Here is a 27,412-nt window from a genome sequence, read left to right as displayed (position 1 = left end):
TCATATTTTGTTTTCTTTCTGCTATCATTTTGAATTTTTACTTATATTTTCTTTTTATTCAATTATAAATTTATTCGTGCTACATGTTTAAATACTACGAGAATATAAAAATAAAGCATTTATCTAGTCGCAGCCATGTTTCAATATCAATCGAAAATATGTATATCTCAGCGAGTTCTCAATTTGCTTTCAATGACAGCAGAAACTGTTTTCAATTTGCTTTCACTGACAGCAAAAAGAGTTTTCAATTTGATTTCATGGGAACATTTTTCTGCTCTCAGTTTTGATATTTTAACCGTTAAAACGACCAAAATGACAACAAACTGAGTTATCAAAACCCGCGACAGCACAACATCAAAATTAGTTTTCAATTTGATCTCAAGCTTTGCTCGGGTTGCTCTTCATATCAATTGTTATTGGAAAGCTCTAGATAGATGATCCTCTTGATTTGCTCTAATTGCGTATCAATTTGAGTTTGTTTGGCCCAATTTCACCCTCTGAAAGGGAGATTAGACCAATTTTCATACGTTTCCCTAAAAAAAAAAACAAAGGAATTTAAATTATATGTTCAGAATTTGGAAATACATTACCCAAATACGTATATAGAGAACATTTTAAGTCAAATTGCGAAAGTTATTTTAAATATATATCAAGACTCACGTATTTTTGGCCCAATCTCACCCCCAACGATGGCATCTGGTAAACCAATACTTCTGAAATTCTTAGAAAAAGCCGCTTTTTGGAGAAATTTTTCAATAGGATTGTTTTGCACTTCATGTCAAATAACCATTATAGTATGTTAAGGTTCATTCAAATATTACCTAACGCAAAATTTTCCAATTTTAGACCCCCTCCCTCCCCCACGTAACAGTTTTTGTATGGGAAATTTTAAATTTTTGTATGGACCATAACACTATGTAAGACCCCCACCCTCCCTTTGTTGCGTTACGTAATTTTTGAACAAATCCTTAGGCGGCGTCCATTTATTACGTAATGCTAAAATTGGACATTTTTGACTCCCCCCCCCCTCCGTAACGCTTTTTGTATGAAAATTTTTAAATTTTTGTATGAGCCGTAACGCTTGAGCCTACTCCCCCCCTCCCCCTAGAGCGTTACGTAATTTATGGATGCCTTAGATGTTTGGTATGGGAAGTTGAAGATCTCTATGTCCAGGGCAAAGAGTTTCTTCATGCTTGACACAATATATTCAAATGGAAATATTAGGTCCTCTATAAACTACGAGGTCATATACAGTCGGGTCTCCTGTTAAACGCACTCCTATAAGACACACTAAAGCGTTATACGGAACCCAGGACTTAAAGAATTTCACCATTTTGGGGTGTTGTTGAATATCTCGTATGCCTTAAGAGATAGCACAGAGCAAATGCAATTTCTTCGGCAAAGTTCCAGCACTCAGTACGATCTACCTTTAGGAGTTGAGGATCATCCTTTCAGTTGAGAACTTGGCCGGTAGGGGCGCTTTTTCTGACTTACACTGTATAATCCTTGAGGGATAAGAAAGCAAACTTTGTAACTGCCATCAGGTGGCATGTGCATTTCATTTCAAATGAAGATTTCTGTAGAAAATATCTTGCCTTATTCGGTCAAGGAATTTTATTACTATTCTAAAGCTTATCAGTATACTTAGCTTTACCAGCAGTTTTTTTTTTTTTGGTATAAAAAACTTACGATGCTATTTTTAATACCCTTTTATGGTCAAACTCTATACCCACTCCTGAAAAATTAGACTCACCATCCAAGATTTCTATTTACTTCTGTAAGTCATAGAAAGAATTTTAATATTTTTAAAGTATCTAGGCTTAGCGCTCTTCCGTATTATGAGCAGTTCCAATTTTTATGATACACCCTTATTCGTAGCAACAGCAATAGTAATGCGCTCTTTTAAATGTTTGTCACCTTGACATATATCATTTCAAAAACAAAAATGTGTTTTATTTGGCACACATTTAATAAATAGACCTGTTTATTGAAATGTTTTGGGGACTATACTTTTCAACTACCGTAGGTAAGATCTTAATTTTGAAACATTTGAATTGACAACTCCACTCTCACAGATTGCTACTTTGGACGAAAGATAATGCCTTTGAACAAATTTTTGAAGCCATTCATCGTTTGCTTCAAACAAATTCTGTCTAAACTTGTGCACCAATTTACTCATTTATAATTCTTCTGGACTATGAAATTCGGGAAGGAATTGCTTGTTGGCAAAATATCATCAGCGCTTGTTCCAACAAAGTGAAATTGGCCGATCGTGACTTTTTTATGTGTAGCGAAAATTTGCTGGTCTGAAATGAATAATTTCTTTAGATGAACCGAGCGGAACATCATGTTAGCAGAATATATCTACCTTCTTTACCTGCTTCTTGTTTTTTTATAATAAATAATATTGTATTGTGCGGAATGACATAAACTGAAGAATACCTTTAAGGAACAACTATGTTTTTTAGCACCTCCGTCATTTTTTTTTTGATAAATTATTTAAGGTACCATGGGGCAAGTGGGTAATGGAATCCGCATAGTTGAGATTCTTCCAATTCTAGAGACTTTAAATTGAAACAAATGAGGTTGTGTATATTTTTAAGCTTGACTCCCACCATATATAAGCAGCATGCTGACATTGATTTTTATGAAAAATTAAAGAAAAAAATACAGAAAAAGTTTTTGAAAAATGTTTCCTTACTTTTCACTTGTCCCAAAAGTGGGGCAAGTGAAAAGTTTACCGTTTTGAACAATAAATTCAAAAACAAAAAGTTATATTCACGAGTTCGATTAGCTTTAACACTTGTTAAGGCTTCCCAATGAACAATAACATAAGTAACATGTAAACAAAGGAAATGTTATTCTTTTCACTTCAGAAGAACTTCTGTTTAGTTATGTTAGTTGAAATGATTCGACAATATTATAACTGCAATATTTCCAATGTTAGTTCTTACATTATAGGGCAGCAATTGCATTTCTGCACTGTAGAATTTCCACCGCTCGTTATTTGTTTTTGAGAAAGTCGGATATGACGTCGGATAACTCTTCGGGAGAAATCTAACGGAATCCTTCAATAACGTATTTAGAATATTTTTTATGTGGATAGACCTATACCCCATTTTTATGTTTTGAACTAGCTTTACATAGACATTCCACGAGATTTCCGTGGGTTCTCTAATATTGCAACTTTTCAGTCAACGTCTTCCTTTTAATTGGCTGCCCGAAGTAGACATATTGATATTGTAATGTTTGGCAACATCTTTTAGAGAATTTCCATGATTTCTAATAGCTTTTAACGCTTGAGTATAGTGTTTCTTGAATTATCAGCACATTATGTTTTTCTATGATAATTGCGAACCATGTTTACTTATGGCTACTTAAAGGAAAACACAAATTCAATCTCTAATGATAAACTTTTCACTTGCCCCACCTGATAAGAAAATTGACGGTGTTTAAATTTAGTTCTTTTTAGGTCTACGTCGAATTAGCGTTAGCGTTAGCGTTAGCGTTAGCGTAGTTACGGTATACTTCGTAGATTGGATACTAGCAACATTCATGTTTCTTTTTAATAATCTCATCCTGACTACTTTCAAGAACAAAGCAGGGGAGTATACCTTGTTCAAACCATAAACAAGAAAACTAAAAGCATGAATATCGCTATTCCCGGCCACGCCCATCTTTACCGTAACTTGGGATAGGGGAAGGAAATGTTGATGTAGCACTTACTTAATGAGAGGCCACCGACTCAGCGACACCCTCATAAGTGCTACGGAGTTGGAGGTTGGGGAAGGTATATTGTCAGGATTCGCCTAGAAAGCTGGCGATAGACCATAAATATTTGTTGTTTAAGCGTTTTCTAATTAATCTTTTGAATGCCGGCAATCAAAAGAAAAAACAATAGCTTATTTATAGTATAAATAGTATTTCGCGAAATGCTTGTCGATTGTGCAGTAATATTTTTGCTCAATAACCAGTAAAAAAGCAAAACCGATCCCTCCAGGGTCATCGGATTGTATAAAATAACGATACGCGTAAAAAAAAATCTCCGGCGACAAAAACACGCGCGAAGCCGTGAGCAAAATCTATCTGACGACGCAAAACCGAACTGTCCTGCTTGGGCTTCACGAAGCACTCGAATCCCAAGAGTAATTCGGAAGAGTCATTTAATGTTTTTTTTTACATGAAATGAATGTTTTTGCTGTAAATTTTTCAAACAATCCTTGAAGAACTTGTGAGAAATTTTCTTAAAGATTTGTTAAATGAATTGAAAGCAACTTTAGGAAGAATCTCATAGGCATGAGAAAAACAGTCAGTGCACTCTCTGAAGAATTTGTGGAAATAATCCTTGCTTGGAAATCTTGAAGACGATTTCGGTGATTATCAAATTATTAATGAACTACTGGATGCTTTTTTAAACTAACAATTATAATTTATGTACAATACGTACGTAGAGGACCTTCAAGGAGAAATGATTAACATTCAAAACACTTCAAGGGTTTGTTTTAAGCAATTTGATACAGATTCTTTGCAGAAACGTGAAGAAAAAGCTGTTGAATAATAACTACTAATTCTGGGAATGATTTTTAGTGTGAATCCCAGGAGGAGCTCAGAGAAATTGGTAAAAGAGTTCTTGGAGAGTGCACTGGAAAAGTACGAAAATAATTCATGTAGAAATTCCCGATACTTGAAAAATTCGTGGAAGAATTATAAAATTCCTCGTAAGCTCTTTGGAAGAACTCTTCTTTTTAGGTCTACGTCGAATTAATTCTAAAACTTTTTTTATTGCAGTTTGAAACTGTCACAAAGAATAACTAAGAAGTGGTACAAAAAAATATTTTCCGCAACTTTTTTCCACTGAAAATATTAAAATAAGATTGTACGCCGTCAACTTGTTACGGAGTAACAGTTGACAGGTTAACAATTTTTCACTCTATTATGCAATAATGGCTGAAAATCTCAGAAATCTCTTACCTATCGTAATGTTCTCAATGACCTCAAAGGTTTACGCATGAGTTTAAAACGGTCATTCTCATATTCAGTAAAATATATCAATTGTTTTCACTTACCCCATTTACCCACTTGCCCCGCGGTACCTTACTTTGATCTGCGACGATTCTCGCAGTTTCGCACTCATTTTATAATAACTTTTATGCGACAAAACTTATTGCAATATAAATAAACCGCGGTGCGCTGATTACCAAACAATATTACGTCAATTTCGTTATCGAGTATGAGTAAAATCCACTTGTTATTGACAAATTTCCTTATTAAGAATATCAACCACATATAGCTGAACCGTCGTACAAGCATGGGAAACACTCACTCAGTTATTGCGTTTCTCTCACTTTCACGCACAGCCGGGAGCGAGTCAGCCGTTTCTTTAACCAAGCCGAATGTTTCAATTTCCAGTGCCCTTCTGCTTCTTCGGTGAGCACTAAGCGAAACAAAAAACGGCAACTGATTGAGTCGGTACCGAATCTGAAAGCCGAAGGCAACCGAATGATTGCTTACATTTTGTTTCCGTTCGAGTGGCATTCGGGTTTGAGTGCTAATGAGCGTTCACTGGCTGGCAATACACACCACGGAATGACTCAGTGAGTGGGAATCCGCTCAGTCAGCGCAATGCATTTGACGAATAGATGCTAAATGCGTTCACTCGTGCCTCGCAGATACAAATGTATTGGTATTCACATCTCTTCGTGCTCCTTCTGATTCTCGCTTCTACACAATCGTTTTTGACGCTCTCATGATACACTTTACTTAGTACGGTTCAGCTTTCATTGAATAATCGGTAGCAGCAGATGTTTTGCTGTCATTTATCGGTGGCGTTCAGGTGATTGAGTGAACTTTCCCATGCTTGCCGTCGTAATAGCGAATGATCCGTGGAGGGAAATGAAAAATAAAAGTTGAAATTAGGGCGGGAATTTGAGGGACCGTCGAGAATGAGATTTGTCGGCATAAAAGCTGTCGTTTTAACGAGCATCCATTGTATTAGGACTTGAAAAAATCCAATTTTATATTAGTGACAGCATGAGCGGCTACTCGTGCTCTGATTGTAGTTCCATTTGAACTTTTCCGTATTGATTTCGGATTAGCTTCATAGTCCATAATACTATGACAATATTTTTTTTTTGGAAAACGGAAGAGGGCCGTACATTTTCATTTCATTGAAAGCATTTTCAGTCCCCAAAAGACTGACTCAAGCTTGCCTTTCAAATGGAATCTACTGTTTCGTATCAATTCGACAAACCTTTCCTTTCATCACAGCAAGTGTAGTCTCACATTTCTTCCGTGCAGCTTGTGCATCGCGCGTAATAAATTAGAGCTTCACCGCTGCGAGCAGGTCTTTCAATCGGTAGTCTCTAACTTTAGGAGCTGATTTATTCAAATAGTTTCGCATAGTTTCTTTATCTTAAAGTATTACCTAACAAGTTACACACATTACTATTTCAAAAATAGGTTATATTAAATTTCCAAAATTTTCATGGATTTCAATTAAATCAAATGGAACGAAATTCTTACTCTTTCATTTCACCTTTCTTGTTCAATTGAAAAGCAACGAAATGAAAAGCAAAGGAACGAAGAACAAAGCGACGCAGTTGTTCGTCACCATAGAGACGACACAACCAAAACTTCGTGTTTCACAATATACTTTCGAAAATGCACAGCCCTGTCCACGACAGATGTCCTGGTTGTCTATTCCAGCTAACGACGCATTATATTTCCGGCACTTTCATTTTACTTCGTCAAAAGACATTCTCGATTAGGCTCAAAATCGGACTTACGTTGCATAAAACTACAATTCATTGCCGATTTCCAGACAACATTGGGTACAAAGAAAAACCAATAAATCGAACTGTTGAGAATCCTAATTAGTTTTTTTAATTCCACGGCATGCAACAACAAACATTTCACTTGAAAGATAATTTTTTGAAAATAAAGAATTATTTCCAAAGGGGCCAATTCTTAGCAATCTATTTTATACAGGTTACCGACATGGATACAGCATCTTCCATGGTGCCAGAGAGCCCGATCGGATGGAGCGAGCCCAGGACATCCAGTCTACTGTCAATCGCTACAGTTCAAAAAGGCATGTCAAAGGTGTGATTTTATAAGTCGAGTTAATCGAAATAACTCGAATGGTGTCACTGTCACTCGAATTTATCGACAATTGTCACTCTATGCGACATTGGCAAAAAAAGGTTTCAAAATGTTTAAAAAAAAAAAAGAATAAAATGATTTTTTGATTTCCTGATTTAGGGACCTTACTAACAAATTTAATTGTCTCCTGGCTATATGATCTTTCAGATAATGCTTCGAATATACTTCACAGTGAAAACCGTGTCAAATTTTTTTACTAAAGTGCTAATATTCCTAAAAATGTATTTTTTCCACGAACCCTGAAATTGTTATAATATATGAAGTTCAGAAATAAACTTTCAATCCATATCAGACTTTTTTACGAGCTAAAAGTATGGTGCAACCGATACTCTCACTATCACTGAACATTTTCTGAACATGCTTAAATCTGTCCTAAACTACATTTACAATGAAACCTGATTTTTTAAAAGCTCTCTGGGGCAATATGGTCATACCTGATCGGAACAACATGGTCAGTTTTGTTTTAGTAACATAACCTCAAAATTCAGTTGTCAAAAACATAAACATATCAGTTTCATTGCGCACAAATCATGTTGTGGTTCTACAAGCAGCGGTCAGTGCGGAGAAATTGGCCACAAAGCAACCTGAATGCGTCTCTCGAAGCTTTTAAAAATGGAACACCGATTCGTTGCGCTTCCATCGTGTACCAAATTCCGAGGGCAACATTGAAACGCTATGTACGCCCACCACAGATCCAGAAACTCGGAAAGTACTGGGCTACATTTTGTTTATAGAACAAAGCTTCTATGGAATCATCACCAAGGAAACCAGAAAATTGGCCTTCGATTTAGCTAATCAAAATGGTATCAATTATCCATTCAACAAAGATAATAAGATTGCTGGAAACCATTGGCTGAGTGCCTGAAGCAACCTCAGAAGCCAGGGCACAAGAAGTTAACCGTGTGGCTGTGGACAAGTTTTTCAATCGGTATGAAACAACCAGTCGTTCAAAGAACATTCCGGATCACAAAGTTTTTAACGTAGACGAAACTTCCATCGTTGCGGTAAATGATTAAATTGGATTGTTAGAAGATTACCTACTTAAAATTTCCCATTTATAGTAATTTTGCTCCATCAATTGTTACTGACATAACATTCCCGGATGCATTAGCTAGTGGTGCAGTAGATCCAGCAGAAGAAGCAATGGAAGATCCAGATCTCGGGAGTAGATTACCGAGGTTATCGCTATGACATCAAAGAGGGACACGAAATTTTCTAGTTTTCCCGATTCTGATGATGAAGGCTCATTTTACGGGTTTGGTTTACAAGTGCCTGGTACAGCTTCATCTACCAAGAACAAGGTACAGAAGACAGAGCCACAGAAAATCGACCAAACAAAGACCACTTGTGAAACTGAAGATTTAGAGTTATCGCTTGCGACGGTATCAGTCTTCACCAAGACCTAAGAAGGTTGTTTCAACGTTTCTCCCTTCTCAATTCGGCCGTTACCAAAATCAAGTTGCAGAAAGACAATGTCCATGAGAAAAAGCTTCCATCCTCACATTGAGTTCGAATCGAGAATTTTGTACGGAGACTGCAAGCAAGTTAGAAAAATCAGTTTAATCTAAATTTAATCGTGCAATTTCTATCAAATTATATCTGAAATGAAAGTTTAAATTCTATTTTTCATTCTTGATGGATTAAATTACAAAAAAATAAATAAATCATAAATCATTTGATAAATCATACTATAAATTTCATGTGAACATCAATGAAACAGGTGTTTTATACAACTTTAGCGACCTTTAGCTAAACATTGTGACGCGCTGGAAAAATTCTGAGAACGACATCAGATTCGGCGATCTCAAATCTACTAGAGACACATAATTTGATCTTTGAGACACCCAAGAATGTCATTTTTGTTACGCTGTGTAATTGTTAACCGATTATTATAGGCCTTTTCGACTTCAATGTGATATGGCATTAGAATCTCCCGCATGAGTATTTTGAGACAGATATATCATCTCTAGCGTGGAAGCTCATCAATTGAGATTGAAGTATATGTCTTTTGTATAAAAGAATCGGAAAAGAAGCAAATATATTGACCAATACTATTTTTTTTTAGCAATTATGATTTGGCTATTTTATAAGAAGTATCAAACATTGTTCGTGCGTTTTGTAAATTTCGGTTTGGTCGAAATAATTTAATACGGCAAGGGTATACTTCTATGTTCGAAAGGGTTATAACTTGCAAAATAGCGACTAATTGAACAACCAGAATTGTAGTCCACGTTCATTTTTAGAGTCATTTCGGTTAGACACGGTCATCGATGCTAGAACAAATTTGAGATCTATTAAACCATTCACCAAAAATTCATTGGCTCGTACGTTATTAACTTTATGTCAGTCTAAAATACAAAAACATTAGTCCACTCTGGAGATCAACCCCAATTTCTAACCCCGCAATTACTATTGCACAAAAAAAGTATAACACTAGCTAAGCACACTACTAAACTACCCCGCACACAACTATGGAAATGAATCTGGGTGATAATGAAGACATACACACTGGCTCATCGACGTCGTCCAACTATGGGACTTGGGCGTTGATACATCTGCTGACCGGGCCGTACCTGGCTGTCTCGTTTCCCAATCGTTGTCGTACTCCAGCTGTTGGTTCACCTCTCGTTCCTGGACCGTCTGCAGTGCCGGGCTGCCATCGTCCGTCATGTCGAATATCTCCGTTACTTTCACCTGCGATAAGGTCGTATTAGAAACACAAATGAATTTGCTCTCCCCGGTTGGCTCATTGCTCAGCTCGCCAAGGAAATCACCCATAGGCCCGGGCTCAAACTCAGGAAGCGCCGCACAAGTTCATACTCACCTTATTGTCGGCGTCCAGATAGTAGTAAGCATACATGGCATCGTGATGAGAGGTGGCCTCCAGAATGTGATCAAATGTATCGTAATCCGGATGTACATCGTCACCTCCGTCGCGGTCCCGACCTAGCTGACGAATCTCAACTAGGTCACTCTCGGCGGCTACAAGTGCACTACCACCCGGTATGACAATTAATTCGTTCCCGCTATCAACCCGCACGTCTACCAGAGACCCCACAGAGGCCCGGTGGCTTAGCCTTTTGGTACGGGTGCCAACCAGTTTTCCTCCGCTTCCGGAGTACTCTGTGTAGGCCACCTGGCACTCCAAACTGGCTGCCATCTGTATCGAAGGAAGTTGCCAAATTTGCAATAAGCGCATAACTAAGGATAGCATTGTTTCATAGAGTACCTGCTGCTCCCGACGAATTCGCTGCAGAATTGCGTTCAGGGTTTTAATGGCGAACTTACTAACGGACCAGAGCTGACTTCCGATCGTGGGAGTCGCTACCAGGAGTCTGAAACGAAATCGACAAACGAGGGGATTTCATGATGAGTTTGGGGCTTTGATTATGCTCTTGGAACCCTCTGAAGAATGGAGAATTTGTTAGGTGATGTATTATTTACAGCGATTTATCCGAAAAATCCATCGATTTCACTTATTTTAAGTGACATACTTTACAAGCCCATTGTGTGTGAAAATCATCTTTTCTGAATGTGAACCAAATGTTTGTCATCCATTCATTACCTATGTATACCACCACCAGACCGTCCTCCACCAGAACACCGAAAAATGTATTCAAATACACGCGCCAACGGCACACACACAGAGACGGTTCGCTTCCAGCAAACCCATAGACACATAGAAGTATACCCTTACCGTCTCAGACGTATCTCTAGTGCCTGGAGCAACGGATCCATTTCTGGCTCCAGTCTCGGCGCGGTGTGAATATTCACCGTAGCTCTTCCGGCTTTTCCGGCCAGTGCTAATGCGCGCTGCTGCCGTGTTCGGCATTTGCTGCAGCGGGAATTCACCGGTCCCCCTAAATATTCACCATCCGTACTGCCAGTCGAGGGGCAGACTATGTTACCTAGAACTTTGAACCGGAACTGGCGCCGTTCAACACGTTCGCCAACGGCACTGCCGAGGGATCATGGTTAGTAGGTGAAAAAGCAACTACGGGGTTTATTGACATTAACACTGACACAATTTGTAACAATTGAAACAATTCGACAGTTCTATAAGCTGGCAACACTGTTTTTGTTGTTTAAATTTGTGGAGCCCAAATCAAATGGACTTTTGTTTGTAACCAAAAAGAGACACGTGACGAACCATCAACACACGCACACAAATCAAAACATTAAAAAAACACTCACTTGCTAAGCGTAGCGACCATGATGTCCGCTGGCAATGTGGCCGGAAGTGATAATGCCTTCAGCAGTCTAGCTCCTCGGTGTCGGAACACCCAGTTCATCAGTCCCTTGTTTGCTTCCTCGATGTACGTCTGGAAAACGGTTAACACAGTGTCCGGCATGCTTCCGTCCAGGGCGTTCTGTCGGTGTTCGTTGCATTCCTTGCACTCGCTGCACTCAGGATCGTACTCCTCCAGGAGCTGATCTTCAAGCTGCGTTGGCTGATCAGCCAGCGAGAAGGTCGACTGCACCGAGAGGCACCGGGTGCAGCTGATCAAATTGTTGCGATGAAGGAAGTTCAACGCGTCGTCAAAGCCTTGCTGGCAAAATGAGGATAGGATTTCTGGTCGTGGCGGGAACAGGATACGTCCGAAGCGGTTCATGTTCTGCTTGGACAGCTCGATGCTCGTGTTGGCCCAGTTGACGTGGAACATCTGGGAGCTGTTGTCACGGGGGCAAATGTCCGACTCGCCGCAGAACGGACTCACGGTGACGGTGTTTTCGTCTAGGGTCGGGAGATTGTCCGAGAACGCCCCGTCCATGTAGCGTACACCGTGGAAGCGAGGGGGGAGCAGGCCGGAAAAGACCGGGATAAAGCACGCACACAGCAGGGCCTGGAATGGGAAATGGGAATGCGTTAGATGGGAAAATCGGTTTGAAGTCGTGGATAAATGCTTAGTACTACGTATTGGTGTTCAGCAAAGAGTGATGAACCATTTTGAACATGGAAGATGATAATTTGATTCTTAAGCTGTATAAATTATACGAGGCCTTATAACGTGTTTCATCTATGTTGTCAAATTCAGTAGCTGGAGAAGCTACTGGCACCTTTAATGGAGTTACCGCACTGAAGAAATTCATGAGCGCCTTGCACGCTTTTGGGAGTTAAAATCGTTCCGCACGAAAAGCTGCTAAAAACAAGGGATACGGATGGCAAACTACTAGTAGTTCTGCCCAAGAAGGAGTATATGCTAGAGCAGTTGGGCAAATCCAAGAAGATAACCACTAAGCGTTTCATGGCTTTGGAACGCCGAAGAAGCAGGAAAGCACCACAACGACACTAAGAGTATAGTGTTCGGTGCGTCGTGTGCGACTGATACAGAAGTTTTTCTTAACGACACCCTGATGGTGAGTCCGATGGTCCAGAGCGATCTACTTTCATTCTGATTCGTTTCCGACTCCACAAGTGCGCAATCGTCGATAGAGTCGAGAAGAGTTGCCGCATGTCCAACGTAGTCAAACAAGATCAACACCTGCTAAAGATTCTTTGGCGACAGTCCGTTGATGAGCCACTTCGAACGGTTCAGCTGTCGGATATGACTTACGGTACTTCGTCGGTGCCGTATTTGGCAACAAGGAGCTTGAAGAAGTGCGCAGAATAGGAAGAGCAGATGTATCCAGCAGCAGCCAATATCATCAAGCACTACTATTATGTGTCGCTACTTTGTTCATTCGGCTTCAAATTTCGGAAATGGCATTCAAATCAGCCAGCGATCGTGAAGAGCATTCCCTGCCATTTATATGACAAGCGAGACCTCCTGGACATCGATACAACAGCGACTGTAGAAACTCTTGACCTGGAACCACGTACCTGGCGTAGAGAAACCGGCCGACATTATATCGCGCGGTGTAACACCGCTACAACTTGCTGAAAGCACCGTTTGGTGGAAATTCTCCAAGCATTCATCCAGAAAAATATCTACTGGAATTCTTGCAAAGATATCACCAGGGATTCCTCCAAGGGTTACACAAGGCCAACTTCTTTTAGGTTTACTCCAGATATTTCTCCAGAAATTTCTTCGAGGATGCATTCAGTGTATTCCACAGGTAGTCCTCTCAAAATTACTCCAGGGATTATTTCGGAGATTTCTTCAGGAATTTTCTACGGATTGCTCTAGAGATTCTACCAGGAATTGCTGTACCACAACGAATTTCTCCTGAGAATCTAAAAGTAATTACTTCCACAAGAGTTTTCTCCAGAAGTTCTCCTGGTGATAACTTTAGCAAATTCGCTACAGAAAGTAATTTGAGGATTTTTACAACTACAGTTAACTCTCCATTACTCGATATTCTGAATCTCGATATTTCCCCTAACTCGACGAAATGCGCGGTCCCTTCAATTTGGCATGCTTTGATATCTCTGTAAGTCGACACCTCTCTACCTCGATGTTCCCTTCATTATCGAGTAAGGGAGAGTTGACTGTATATAACTATTTTAACAAATTATCCAGGGATTTATCTTAAAGTTTATCTAGAGAATTGTATTGGGCCTCAAGAAACACCTTCGGGGATCTTTCCAAGAAATCATGTATAAATTCTCCCAGGGATTCCATCATGAATTCCTCCAGAAATTTCATCAGAAATTCAGGGTTATTTCTTAGTTCTTTAAGGGATTTCTTCAAAAAAAAATTGCAGAAACTCCTTCTCTGATTTTTTTTTTTTCTAAAATCCTAAGATGAATTCCTGCATAAATACTTGGAAGGATTCCAGGAGCAATTCCAAGAGGAATGTATAGAAAATATTATGAAATCTCTATATGATTTACAGCGGAATCCCTAGAGGAACTTCTGGGAGAAATCCTGGAGGAATGTCTGTTAATCTCTGGAAAATTCGGAAATATGTCCAATCCAAAAAAAAATTAAAGATTAGAGATTTCGCAAGGAGTTCCTGCAGGAATGTCTTCAGTAATTCCTTTATAGATTCCTCCAGTAAAATCATTACTGGGATTCTTCTAGAAATTTCTCTTAGGACTTCTCTAGGATTTGTTTACGGAGATCTCTCAAGGGGTTTTTCAAGATGCCTCCAGGAGTTCTTCAGTAATTAATATAGATAACCCTTCCCACAAGAGGGATTACTCTAGCAAAATCTCTAAAAGGATTCCCGCAGTTTTTTTTATGAATCCTTCCAAGTCTTCAGAAAATGTCTAATGGATCTAGAAATTGTTCCAGGGATGAGCTGGTAGAAATTCAATTTTCTATATTTTAATTAAATGTGCTTTTCGTCTACGTAGTCTTTATTATAAAACAAAATTTGAGAAAAATAAAACTGCGTAGCCGAAAAGCATGTTTCATTTTCCAGGAATTTTTTTCACAAAATTCTCCGGAGATTTCGACTGGGATCACTCCACAGGCTCATGCAAAAATTTGTTCAGGATTTTTTTTCCATAAATTTTACCGATGATTTTTCTAGAGATTACTCTAGATTTTTCAAGGGGTTCTTGCAGGGATTATCCTGGGATTTCTCAAAAAACTTTTTTAGGAAAGGATATCCAGGAAGGATGTCTTAAAAAATTCGGGGTGGAAACCTGGAGTACTTCTTATTATATTAGATGAAATCCCTAGAGGAATTCATGGATGAATCTCTGTAGGAATTTATTGAGGAATCCCCGGAGGGGGTTTTTTAGAAGCCCAGAACAAATCTTTGGAGAAATGTAAAAGGGATTACCTGAAAAATGATAATAATAATTCATGTAGTGAATTTCCTAAGGAAACTCTTGAGTAATCTCTATAAGAATCTATGAAGTTATTTCTTGTAGAATCCTTAGATGAATTTTAATTGGAACCCCCGAAAGTATTCATGGAGTGATCTCTGGAGAAAATCTCAGAACTAATTCCTAGAAAAATATCGAGAGGACTACTTGAAGAATTCCTGGAGAAATCAATGGAGAAATATCTGAAGTAATCCTTTAAAAAATTGTCTCAGTGTAACCCGGAGAAAGTCTTGAGAACATGTGTGTAAAAACCCTGTAGAGATTTGCATAGAGACATTCTTAGGTGTTTCTGGACTTATTTTGGAGGAATATAGGGAGAAATCCTTTGAAGAATCTTTGGAAGAATCTATGAAGAAGTAATAATTTCTGGAAAAGTGTCCTGAGGAATCCTTTAATTCGATGAAAATTTTATTAGATGAATCTATGGTGGAATCGCTGGAGGCATTTCGGTACAAACTCCTGGCAAAATCCCTATAGGAATCTCTGTAGAATAATCCTTGCAAAAATTCCAGGAATAATCGTTGGAGGAATCCCAAGAGAAACTCCTGGCGAAATTCCTGAATGAGTTGCTGCTGGTATTTCTGGAGCCCTATCGGAACCGGTCTAGAAAATCTGGTACCGAACAAAAGTTCTTTCTGGAGGAATTTCCTCCATTTCCTCGGCATTTTTGTTGGGTCATTTTTGAAGACAACTCCTAACATTCTTGCATTGATGTTTGCAAGGGTCTTTGAAGAAATTTATGAAAGAATTCTAAATTAATAGGTATCTGGAAGTAAAGAAGAATTAGTTGATCGGAATCGTTTGTTAATAATATTGTGCATTCAGATTAACTTTATAATAGAAATGAAATATCACCAACAAAAGTTCGCCGAAATGCTACGCCGACAAAGGCATTCCTTATGCGTCGGCGAAGCACTAAATTAGAATTCCAACGCCGAACTTCGCCGAAGTTTTGACTGCCGAACTTCTAATTGTCACTCGAATTAGCAATATATTGCTGTGTGCATTTGAAATGCATATATCAAATGCGGGAACACCAAATGCGGTAAGATTTTTCACAAGAAATGCGGTGTCGAAGATAGATTTTTCTTGCTAGGGCGGCGGTGATTTCTATAATTGTTGCTAGGTGTCCTTTGATTATTTTGTGTTACCGCATTTGGAGGACGTTTAGTCAAGATTTGCTTCTCAAATGCAAACAGCAATACTTCGATAACAGCAACAGCAGCAGTGACATTTTGACGAACAATGAATATATACACCACACAATGATTGTGTTTTTTCGAACTGTGTAATACATGGGCGAACAGTTCGTTCTTACATATTCTCAAACATTGAACGAATTTTTTTTAACAAAAGATCGTGCATTGCGCGCGTAGTGTAATTAAGCCTTAACTCAATATCCAGATACGGAATATGAAATTATGAATACTTGGCTGTGCTATGCGCCAAAACGATTTTGCTTCGCAAAGGTTTTAAACCATCAGTAGTGGTCCGCTAAGTTAGCTGCTTGTCATACGCTGGTACATTTCATACCACCGTGCCGCTGCAATAACTAATATTGCGGTACTAGAACCGCCCGGTTCGTGTCCCTACTAAACCCTAATTACCCGCACACTGCACCCGCCCAGCTCGGAAAAGAAAGAGATGATCAAAAATTACCTGTAGCAAATCCTCCCGGCTGTTGAACTGCGACACGATGACGTTCTTGCCGTCGTAGACGCGGGTCAGCGAGATGTGCAGCTTGCCGTTGACGCGCTCGTGCGCATCCGGCGGCAGGAACTTCTGCAGACCCTCCAGCAGGCACGTCTGGATGTTGAACCGCGGGCTGAACGGACCCAGCGAGTGGCTGCGCGCCTCGTTCACCACCCGAAAGAAGTCCGAGGTCATTTCACCTGAAAGCGGGGGGAATGGAAAGGTTTTGGATTTTAGTTTTTGGTGTCTAACCATAAAGCGTGATGTAACAGTTGAAGGTGAAAGTACGGTTCGCCGTACAATCGAACCTGAAATCAGAAATCGAGCCAGCATAAGGGCGCAAAGGGCCTACTGCGACGGGACGGTGACGTCACCGACACACCTTTTTACGAAGGAAACGAGCCTCCAAAAACCCTTTCCAAAGCTAACGGAAAAGTGGAATGAGAGGAGACGTTGGTCGGAGGAAGCACACAATAAAGAGACCGCTAGCATTAGATGCAGCGATTTCTCAACATAAGTGACGGTCGATTTCGGACATCGTACGATGTTGGGTGTTTGATGGTAGTGGTGAGGCATACGCGTATCTACGCATCTGTCGTAGCAGCATAAGTTTCTATGCTACCGAGTGAACGTTAGTGTGCTAAAAATTTCGGCGACGACGACGGCGACGGCGGTCGACGGACAAAGGGTTGTAGTGGGAATACAAAGATAAACTAAGCGATCGAGTCACCGAAATACCCCGAACGTTTCTAGAAGTGAAAAAACAAGGCCCCAAACTACGCACCAATCGCCTTTGGAGGCACGGCACGCTGTTTGGCAACGGTTGGGTGTAGAGTGGAAGGTTATTGAAATACTGCCTTGGCCTGCTGGTGTATAGAAGCGCGATTTCGTGTTCATAACGCGACACGCAGCGATCTTATAAATGCGTAGAATGTTTTCGAGTAGGCGCAGATAAAACTTTCAGTACGGGGGCACGTTTCGAGGTCAACTAGATTAACTCGATTGGCGACGAGCCCTTTCGGCGTAGAAGAATGTTGTTTGTTTGCGATTTTCGGTCGAGCATCCAGCATAAGATGAAGGGAATAAGATTATGCCAAGTTGGTAAGAGTTTGACAAGGGTGCCGGAAGAGATCAAATCGCACGTACGTGCATGATCCCAGACAGATTCTACGACGAATTTCAGGTTCTTCAGAGATCAAAAGCACCTATAAATAGCTTTGAGAAGCCGGAACCGGTAGAAATTCCAAACACGAGCATCGATTCGCTTTTTCCTTCCAGAAACGATCATCGCTCCCGGTTGTTTACCTCGCCCTGCGCGAATCGCAATAGAAAAGACGTCGCAGCAAATCCAGTTATTGCTGTTTACTTCCCCCCAATCGCTCCAAAAGCTACAACGCCACACGTTAATGATCTTGGAGTGCTGTTTTTGTTTACGTTTTTGCGCATAGTTGCGATTGCACTTTTCGCGCGCTGTAAATGCACTACACAACAAACAACACGTAGTTCCACGTTTCCTCGGCTTCGGTGTACAATGTACATAGGTATACGTTGATATGGATTTTGACCTTGCTCGTGTATTCGCAAGGTTGGCTCCCTTATCTTCTTGGCTCGAGCTAGCAATTGTGAGGGCGAACGGAAATACATTCCAAGGCTGGCGAAGTAGGCGGTGGAAGTGAGCTTTAAACACAAGTGCCTGCTGTGCAGTACATACTTTTACCACAGTCAACTCTTTACGAATCGATTTTGTCTGAAAAGGAGTTATTTCCTATCGTTGAATGAAACTTGGTAACGGATTGCACAAACTTTGCAAACCTATCCAGGCACGAGATCGCTTCAGAAGGTTTCCACTGTCTCATTCGGCGAGTTGGCGAGCCTCAAGCATACAGGTACACACAGTTTCCTCACTAAACGGCAAATCTCAACACTTTCATTTTTCCTTTGTGATACCGTTTTCGTGTTGCCGTATGTGCAACAGTTCGCAATTCATCTGTCCCGGTTGAGGGAAGAGTTGGAGGAAACGTGAGGAACTACCACCATATACTTACACAGACCTACAACAACCTGTTGCATTTTGTGCATTATGCAAGCGAAATCGCGTACTCGTACCGGCATTCGTTTTTGCCTTTCGTCGTCGGCGCTTTAAATTCTGCCTTGGAACGGGTGGAAACGAGGTAATGAGTGGAAAGACCGTTAACGACGTCGAATGGCAATTCTCGACATTTAATGACATTCATAGGGGCATTTAATTGGTTTAGCATGGTAAGAACGTTGCCGGTGGCGAAATTGTAGGTCAGCAGAAATCGCCGAAAAATGGTAATGTGGTTTGAACTCGTTGTCATGGATATGGAGGTCAATCGGACAGGTGTACTGATTCTTTTGGATGGTAAGTCACCGACGCAATTTTAGAAGGCAGAATGTCAGATGTGCCCAGCGAACAAAATGATTATCCTTCAAAGGAACATTTTGCTATCATCAAGGCAATAAACACGTGCGCTTACTGTTAAACAATGGTTACTTCAAAGTGCAGTGACCTCTTTATGGAATCTACGGATACCCCAAAAATTCCGTAGGCAACTTGTTAATCAGTTTGTGTTTTGACATTGATTTTTACAGACATGTACAAAGAGGACACGATTATTCAAAGATTCCAAAAATACTTTATTCCGGATAAGTAAATCACTAGGATGGTCGAGTCACATTTTTTGCCATTAGGGTTAAGGTGAAACATCTTGAAATCCAACTTCAATACCGTTAATTTCAATGTCATAAATCTCATGAAGAGAGCAGTGAACAACAGTGGAATTTTCATTTTGGGTTTTGCACCTTCAGAAAGCTCAAAATAAGAAGATCAGAAGGGTTCATTGATTTACTATTTACCCAGTTAATTGCCATTGAAGTCGTGAATAGGGACACAAGTCGGTCATTGTGATTGTTATCTTTGGATTCCAAGATGTTACACGTTAAACTCTGAGAGTCAAAAATGTTTGAACAAATTGTTGTTACGCCAATTGGCATATTTGGTTCATTGATTCATCGACATTGAAATACATTTTTCATAGTAAATCACTTAGCTTTGGCTATCCAGCTTTCCTGCTCATTGAAAACTTCCAAAGAAGTTAAAACAATCTGTGTTTAAAAATATCTTTAATTTAAATTCTTAAAATAAATTTATCTTAAATCTTATCCTGAAATTTTTGAATAGTTATGAGTTTCTAATAAGATTTTAATCTTTTTATACGTCATAAGCATGAAATAGTGTCAAATGATTTGTTTTTTTTTTGCAGGAGAGTTCATTGAATAAAATTTGCGAATTTACCAACATTCAAAACTTGAAGATCAAAACACGACTACAGTTTAGAAAAAAAAAATCTAAACTTTCTAAGGATTGATTTAGAAGATATTTAACATCAGACAAGACAGAAATAAAATTTCGACCATTATTTATGTAAAACTTTACTCTTTCCTGGAAGATCGCAGGTGGCCGCAGAGTCAACAATAACAGGAAGCTATCAAAGCAAGAGACTTTTAAATGTTAAACTAGCAATATGTATTAGTCTTGATTTGAGTAAAACTCTCTTAAAATAGAAAAATCAACTGATTTGAATTTTGACCATAGCTAAAGCATTACAAAAAAGTGCAATATCGCAACAAAATTTGAACGCTCTTTCTGCTTCGATCTTTTTATGGTTTTTCGATAGAACTATAGATGGTTTTTCGATAGAAGACTCAAAACTGAATGATCTAAAATTTCACTTTGTGTCACGTTAAGGTGAGAATAGCTCGCCACTTTTTCACATTGAATCTATTTAAAACAAAAACTTTGATGTTTTTGCCCTATATGATTTGAGTTCGATTACAAATTCCTTAACGTCGAAAATCGTCATTTTTGATACCATGTTTTTTAATGCCAAAAATATATTAATTTACTTTTCTCTTTTAAATGCGTTGTGTAGTCGAATGATTAATGTGTTACTGTTATGCGGTTATATAGACATTGTAACACAATGTGACAAAACAACTATTTTAGAATTTATGTGCTAGAATAAATCTGAAAATTTCATAAGATTGGCTGAAAGTACCCATAATTTGCTAATAAAATGCGATAGTAACTCCTTCCTTCCTTAGCCGAGTGGTTAGAGTCCGCAGCTACAAAGCAAAGCCATGCTGAAGGTGTCTGGGATCGATTCCCGGTCGTAACGGAAATTTCCTCAACTTCTTTGGACATATAAAATAATCGTATCTGCCACACGATATACGAATGCTAAAAAGGCAACTTTGGCAAAGAAAGTTCTCAATTAATAACTGTGGAAATGCTCATTGAACACTAAGATGAGAAGCAGGCTCCCAGTTACAACGTAATGCCAAGAAAAAGAATTAACGCAAAAAACGACGCAAATGTGTCTTGTTTGTTCTTTTAAGACAAAACACTATAAAAACTCCATAAGCTTATCCAACATTTTCATACATGTCTGATTTTCATCTCTTGATGCAAATTCGCACAATATCTGATTGAAGGTAGAACCTGAATTGATATCACAAATCTCGTTTTTTTTAAGACAGAATCTAGAATTCAGATCCGCACTGACAAAGGCAGCAAAAGATACAATTCACGTTTCGGATATGTGCATAAAACCGGTCCCCTCAACGTGTAATGTCAATGTTCTAGAACCGACCAAACCGTCCCTCGACATTCGCTTTGTAACGATTCATCCCAAATAAACAGGCTGCACCCTAGATCGAAACGTTACCACTCGCCACGCGATCGGCCGATCAAACAAGCGGCTGTCAGGATGTGGCTGACTTGAGCTGGAATGTTTTGCATCTCTCGTGGTCGCAATCCGATCCTCGGGGGTCTCGGCAAAGGTTATCGCTTATCATCATAGTTCCCCCTTCGTCTTTGTCGCCTCATGGCTTGATCTTTTACACGCCATCGTCATCCTTCTCAGTTGTAACGTCCCTTAATACTTCTGTCAATCGGGCGATTGAATGGAAAAAGAAGCGCTCAGCAGAAACCCAGTTGCGCAGAAAGTTTTGCTATTGCTGAGATTAATGTGTTCGTTGCTTTTACGTTCTCACACGCTGCTATCAGCACAGATGGTTCCTCCCAGTTTGAACGCTGGGGTCGTGCAGTAAATATGATGTGTCCGAGCTTGACTCTTTCAATTGAGAGCACTAGCGGTCACAGAGTGTTAACGAAATCATTCTACTGGGCTGCTAACACAGTTCGACGAAAAAAGCGAACTGAATCCATAGATATGTGTCAACCCGGGCTTGAAAGTTTAAAAACCAAGCTCTTTTTAAACTATTTTTCACTACTTTTGTTCGTTCAAGCAGCGTGTCTATGCATTCAGATCGACCTTTTTTTTGTCGAACTGTGTAATGATCGTACGATTTCCGTCGAGCGCCGCCGTCGATTTGCTGAATTAGTAAAAAAAATATGAGTCGAGCTTTTTTTTTTTCTTCAGTGGTCACTCTATCTCTAATCGTGCTCACTTGGAGGAAGTGATAAGAGTAACGGGGACCGCGTGTGGTAATTGCGTCATTCGGTGGCAATGGGAGAAAAAAAATGCGCAGAAAATTTTCACCTTAGATTGGCGCGATATCACTGCGTTTCTAAATTCGCCTTGATTGGTGCGATTAGGCGGAGAATGGGCTCGCCTGATAGGAGCTATCTTCCGGGATTTGGGTGCGCATTTGTTGCGCGTGTACGGTTAGTCAGATGTCTGGAAATCGATTTTAACTGAGTTTTATCAGTGGAAAAATCCCAAATCGATAAAAATTTCGATTGCATGTCGTAATTTAAGTTGAAGAAAAAAAATTGAAATACACGTTTTGATTTTAATTGCTTTTTGCAAATTAACTGACCTGTGGCAATTTTCGATAATAAATTTTATTACTGTTGGTGAAGCAGTTTCTAGTTGTTTTCTTTTGCGATTTATCGCTCAAGCATTACTTGTTTTGTCTTGTTATCAATGACCTTCCTCAGTATGCACTGTTAGCATTGTCGATTAGATTTTTTTTTTAGTTGTGATTAAGCACTACGTGTTTGTAGATGACACCTAGGAATTGAAAAAAAATCAATATTTCCAAAACTTAGTCTCCTTAATCCTTTCGATGTAAAGATTGTAACAATCTGTTGAGGGTTATTTTCTCACTCAAATTATGGGTAAACTAAGCAACACATAAGGGAAAAAGTTCGTGGAAACAATTACTTTTCAAAACTATTAAAGTGGGTAACTATTTCGATCTAACTTAAGAAAAATTGTAGCCAATTTGTTGATTTTTTTTTGTTTCATACTATTATGATTAAAATATTAATTATCCCACAAAGGTCAAAATTGTGCTCGAACTAACTCTACCCAAAATTTATCAGATTATTTACACCTTCTACAGTCAAGGCCTGCATTTGAACGCGTTCAGTTTGCGTTCCAGCTCAAATTTTTGAACGAGGGTTCTAGTAGGCTTGAACATTGATCAGTTCAAAAATTTGAACCCGTAGGAGCTGAAAAATGAACGTCATGAACATTGATATTATGGGGCAGATGCACAACATATTTCAATTTGGAAGATTGAAGAAAGATATTAAGGAACGTTTTACGTTCCAAACATTTTGAGTCAGTTGAATTCAATACACATCGATATAGTTTATTCGAGTTTATTCCATGAACCAGTGCACGAGTTCACTTATTTGACGTTTGAGCGGTGCCGAATTCACTAGTTTCCATGGTCACGTAAATAACACGGCACCGCTCAAACGTCAACGAGTGAACTCGTGCATTGGTTCATTGTGCATTTTGAATTGATGAGCAGTGTCAGAATCTTGCACGAGAGTTCAATGTTTGCTGCGTTTTCGTGCAAAATTGGAACGCGTTCAGTTCAGTCTTGGCTCGCGTTCAGTTTGAAATGCATCACTGCAGAAAGGTGTTGCAGAAGTGTCTTGACGAAGGTAACTTTTCAGGAATATGAAAGATCCAATAACTGGTACAGCAGCCAAAGCTAAGGAAGCCACTGGGAGATCCAGCCACGTTTAGGCCTATTTGCCTGCTGGATACGCTCGGAATGTATCATCCTTAACAGGTTGACGAAGTGTACGGAGAGTGAGCGCGGGTTATCGCAAATGCAGTTTGGATTCCGCAAAGGCTTATCGATGGTAGACGCAATTCGAGCAGTACTCGAGTGTTCTGAAAAGGCGTCGAAGCAGGAACGAAGAAGAGATCGATACTACGCCGTGGTCACGATAGATGTGAAAAACGCAATCAACAGCGCCAACTGGGAGGCCATCGCCGCAGCACTGCACAGAATGCAGGTTCCCGATTATCTGTATAAGATCCTGAAGAGCTACTTGTGGGCTTCGTGGCCGTGTGGTTAGTGTTACCAAGCATTTAGCCGCATCGAGTCAAGGGGTGTGGGTTCGATTCCCGCTTCAGTCCGGAAAACTTTTCACCAGAAATGTATTTCGACTGTGCCACTGGGCGTTGCATGCTAGTTGTCTAGTGTGGTGCTTCCTTCAAAGGGCAAATCGTCCACTGGAAGTATTAACGTGTCGGTGTCTACCTCCAAAGCAGAAAGTTTGTGTATGAAACAAATGAAGGGCAGAAGTCAATGCAACTGACAGCGAGCGTCCCTCAAGATGCCATTCTCGTTCCAACTCTTTGGAACGGGATGTACAACGGAGTCTTGACACTGAGTCTACCCAGGTAAGGTTGTTGGTTTTGCGGATGATGTGTCACTAACAGTTATGGGTGAAACGCTGGAATAAGTGGAGATGTCAGTGATGGAAATAATTGACGCATTCGAGGGCTGGATGAGCGGAGCCAAACTACAGATAGCTTACCACAAAACAGAGGTACTGTTAGTCAGCAACTGCAAGGCGGTTCAGCAGACGGAGGTCAACTTTGGAAGCACGTGTTGAAGCACCCGGGAGTAATGATCGACGATCGACTGAATTTCAACAGACACGTTGATGACGCATGCGAAAAATCCGAGAAGACAATGAACGCAATAGGGAGAATCATGCCAAATTTAGGCGGTTCAAGCAGCAGTACGAGGCGTCTTCTAGCAAACGTCTCGTCATCCATACTGAGGTATGGAGTTCCTGTTTGGGGCAAGGCAATAGAAACATAGCGGAACCACGAAAAGCTGAATATAGCATTTTGGCTGATGGCAGCGCGAGTCGCGAGTGTATTTAGAACGATATTGTCAGATGCTGTATGCGTTATAGCCGATAAGATCTCCGTTTGCATCACTTTGGCGAAAGATATCAAGTGCTACCGACGAATTGACGTCAGAAACGTACGGAAGATGGCCAGAGTCGGATCTATGGCGAGGTGGCAGCACGAGTGGGACTGCGCGGAGAAAGGAAGTTGGACCCACCGGCTCATCCCAAACCTGTCGACGTGGATGAATAGAAATGTATGGAGAGGTGAACTTCTACCTGACACAGTTCCTATCAGGTCATGGATGTTTCAGAAAGTATCTCCATAGATTCGGGCACGCAGAGTCGCCACACTGCCTAGATTTCCCAAACATCGAGGAGACACCGCAACATGAAGTTTTTACCTGCCCAAGATACGCGGAAGTGCGGAACGAAATGCTCGGAAGCAGCGACGGAGAATGTGCAGAAAATGTGTCAACACGTATGTAAACAGAGCGACAACGCATATAATGTCGTCGCTGCAACAGAAACAGACCAGAGGGCGTTGGGCCGCGATCGGAGTAGGCTAGATCCTTCTTCGGCGACTAAGCCGAGTGGTTCGAGCGTAACGTAGTATCGGTGATGGGTAGCCGGGGCATCTGCGAAGCCTTTCTCCACCGGAATCGTAGGACTGATCTCGACACCTTACCGACCACCATCGAGTCGGAGTAGGCTAGATCCTCCGCCGGGGTATACCTGAGAAGTTCTCGAAAGAGCACCGGCAAATGGTCGTCAGGACGCTTGTGAACCGGAAGTGTCCCTCCACCGAAATCGCAGGACCGACCTCGGCATCTGCGCGGTCAGCTTCGGAGTAGACTAAGTCCATCATCGGGGATTAGCTGAGTAGATCGCGAAACAGCACCGGCAAATGATCGTCAGTGCGCCTGTGAACCGGAAGTTTTCCTACGCCGGAATACCAGGACCGACCTCGGCATCTGCCCGGATAGCATCGGTTCGGGAGATCTTCCACCGTCGGGGAAATCTTCGTCGGAGTAGGATAGATTCACCGTTGGGGACTATTCTGAGTAGTCCGTAACGAGTCACTGGCTTGAGTCGCCGGAGCGCCATTGAACCGGAAACAATCCTTCAACCAGAATCACTGGGCCGACTTCGGCACTCTACTGGCCAACACTGGCCGACAACAGAATAGGAACAACGCGTAATGTTACCGGTTCCTCCGTCGGGAAACTCTCTATCGGAGTAGGCTAGCTTCACCGTCGGGAACTAAGCCGAGTAGTATCGGTCACGACGAATCGCTTTGGGTCGTCGAGACTGGAAGTCACCCCTCAACCGGAATCGCAAGATCAACCTCGGCATCCAACCAGTGCACCCGAAGAGCATGACGAGTAGCGTAGTAATGTCCAGAGAACTAACAAGCTCAGAAGCATGTATCATAAAAAAGTCTTATATGACCCACGCGTTTGGCCGGCCCCAAAATGTAAGTGACGGAGCAGAGTCAAATAGCAGCCAGAGCGAATAGAGCCAGAGGTGACGTAATGGCGTAGAGGCATGAACAAGCCCTCAGTCCCCCGAAGTAATACCATGAGGTAGTTCCGGGAAGACATCGGCCTTGTAGCCCAAGCCAAATAAAGGTGGCGTGGTACAGAGCCGATTCCTCCTTTTTCTCTGTACAACACTCAAGACGTGCATCCGTAATAGACCGTTGAGTGAGAACCACATAGCCTATACCCCATTAGCATCCCAGATAGCCGGGGTAGGTGGAAGCCTCTAGCTTTGTTAGAAGTGCGAAATTTCTATATAAAAAAAATACATGAAGTTCTAAAGTCCTTACTATACTGAAACCTCCATTTACGTAATAGGTCGGAGGTAAGCAAATAGAATTTCACGCAAATGAATTGTGTTACATAAATGGAATTCTCGCCTTCGAAATGTTGTAGATCGTTTAAGGCTTTAATTAAATAAATATCCTGAAAATGAATGGTACTAGGTAAGTCACGAACTCCGTTGAAAACAAGCCCTCAAATCTAAAGACTTAACCTGTGATCTCCTAAAAGTTTCTTAACAACATTTTTACCCATATAGGCTATAGGCTCGTGAAATGTTTTCAGTTCAGTAATGTTTTCAGTTCAATTACTCCTTAAATTCTTCAAGAACTGCTTGGATTAAATGACTTCAGATATGCAAGCATATTCATTCATTTTTTGAAGGTATACGAACAAGTTTTGTATCCATATAGACACATTTAATTGTATTATACCAAGATTTTAGTTCAACGACTGATTAAGGTTATCGAAGAAATGATCACAAGAAAAAGTTCTACTATGTTTTGAGCTCAACGACTGTCTAAAGTTATCCAATATCTCCTGAGAGTACAGCTTTTCAAATGTAAAAGAATAAGCAGTGATCTGTTAAGGTTTATGAACAATATTTCTATTGACGTAGGCTCCTGAAAATATATTATGCCAAGTTTTAAGTTCGATAACTGTTTAGGCTATATGAAATACTTTTGATTATATGCCTTCAGATCTAGAGGAAGAACAAGTGATCTTTCACAGTTTTATGAACAAAGTTTATACCTATTCGTGCTACATTCATTTGAGTACAATGACCGTTCAAGATTGGAAATGTGATTAGGAGTACAAATCGTCCATTTTGACGACCTTCTTTGCATTCCAGGATGTTCC

At 40.4% G+C, this 27,412-nt stretch overlaps 1 protein-coding gene and 1 long non-coding RNA gene across 11 annotated transcripts in view; one reads left to right on the top strand and one right to left on the bottom strand.

The window, feature by feature from the left end:
* Positions 1 to 27,412, bottom strand: part of LOC5580214 (patatin-like phospholipase domain-containing protein 3) — a 68,321-nt gene that overhangs the window by 2,409 nt on the left and 38,500 nt on the right. For 3 of the 10 annotated variants that reach the window (XR_002502134.1, XM_021852862.1, XM_021852863.1), the window contains exons 3-8: positions 16,541 to 16,773; positions 11,356 to 12,005; positions 10,859 to 11,119; positions 10,391 to 10,496; positions 9,986 to 10,321; positions 9,735 to 9,855 (exon numbers count right to left, since the gene is read on the bottom strand). Coding sequence is in view for 9 of the 10 variants with exons in the window: in XM_021852862.1 (XP_021708554.1) it covers positions 9,735 to 9,855; positions 9,986 to 10,321; positions 10,391 to 10,496; positions 10,859 to 11,119; positions 11,356 to 12,005; positions 16,541 to 16,773 (1,707 nt within the window). In the remaining variant the exon portion in view is untranslated. Of the gene's footprint in view, positions 1 to 9,666; positions 9,856 to 9,985; positions 10,322 to 10,390; positions 10,497 to 10,858; positions 11,120 to 11,355; positions 12,006 to 16,540; positions 16,774 to 27,412 lie in introns of all 10 variants that reach the window. The other 7 variants (XM_021852869.1, XM_021852868.1, XM_021852870.1 and 4 more) reach the window with 3 other exon arrangements.
* On the top strand, positions 7,855 to 8,695 carry LOC110679009. The gene is made up of 2 exons (XR_002502135.1): positions 7,855 to 8,165; positions 8,223 to 8,695. It is a non-coding gene; the product is annotated as an uncharacterized LOC110679009 (long non-coding RNA).

Source organism: Aedes aegypti, chromosome 3 (genome assembly GCF_002204515.2).
Source record: "Aedes aegypti strain LVP_AGWG chromosome 3, AaegL5.0 Primary Assembly, whole genome shotgun sequence".
Classification (NCBI taxonomy): Eukaryota; Metazoa; Arthropoda; class Insecta; order Diptera; family Culicidae; genus Aedes; species Aedes aegypti.
The sequence above is the reverse complement of the archived record's forward strand: the minus strand, read 5'-3'. Positions and strand labels throughout refer to the sequence as shown.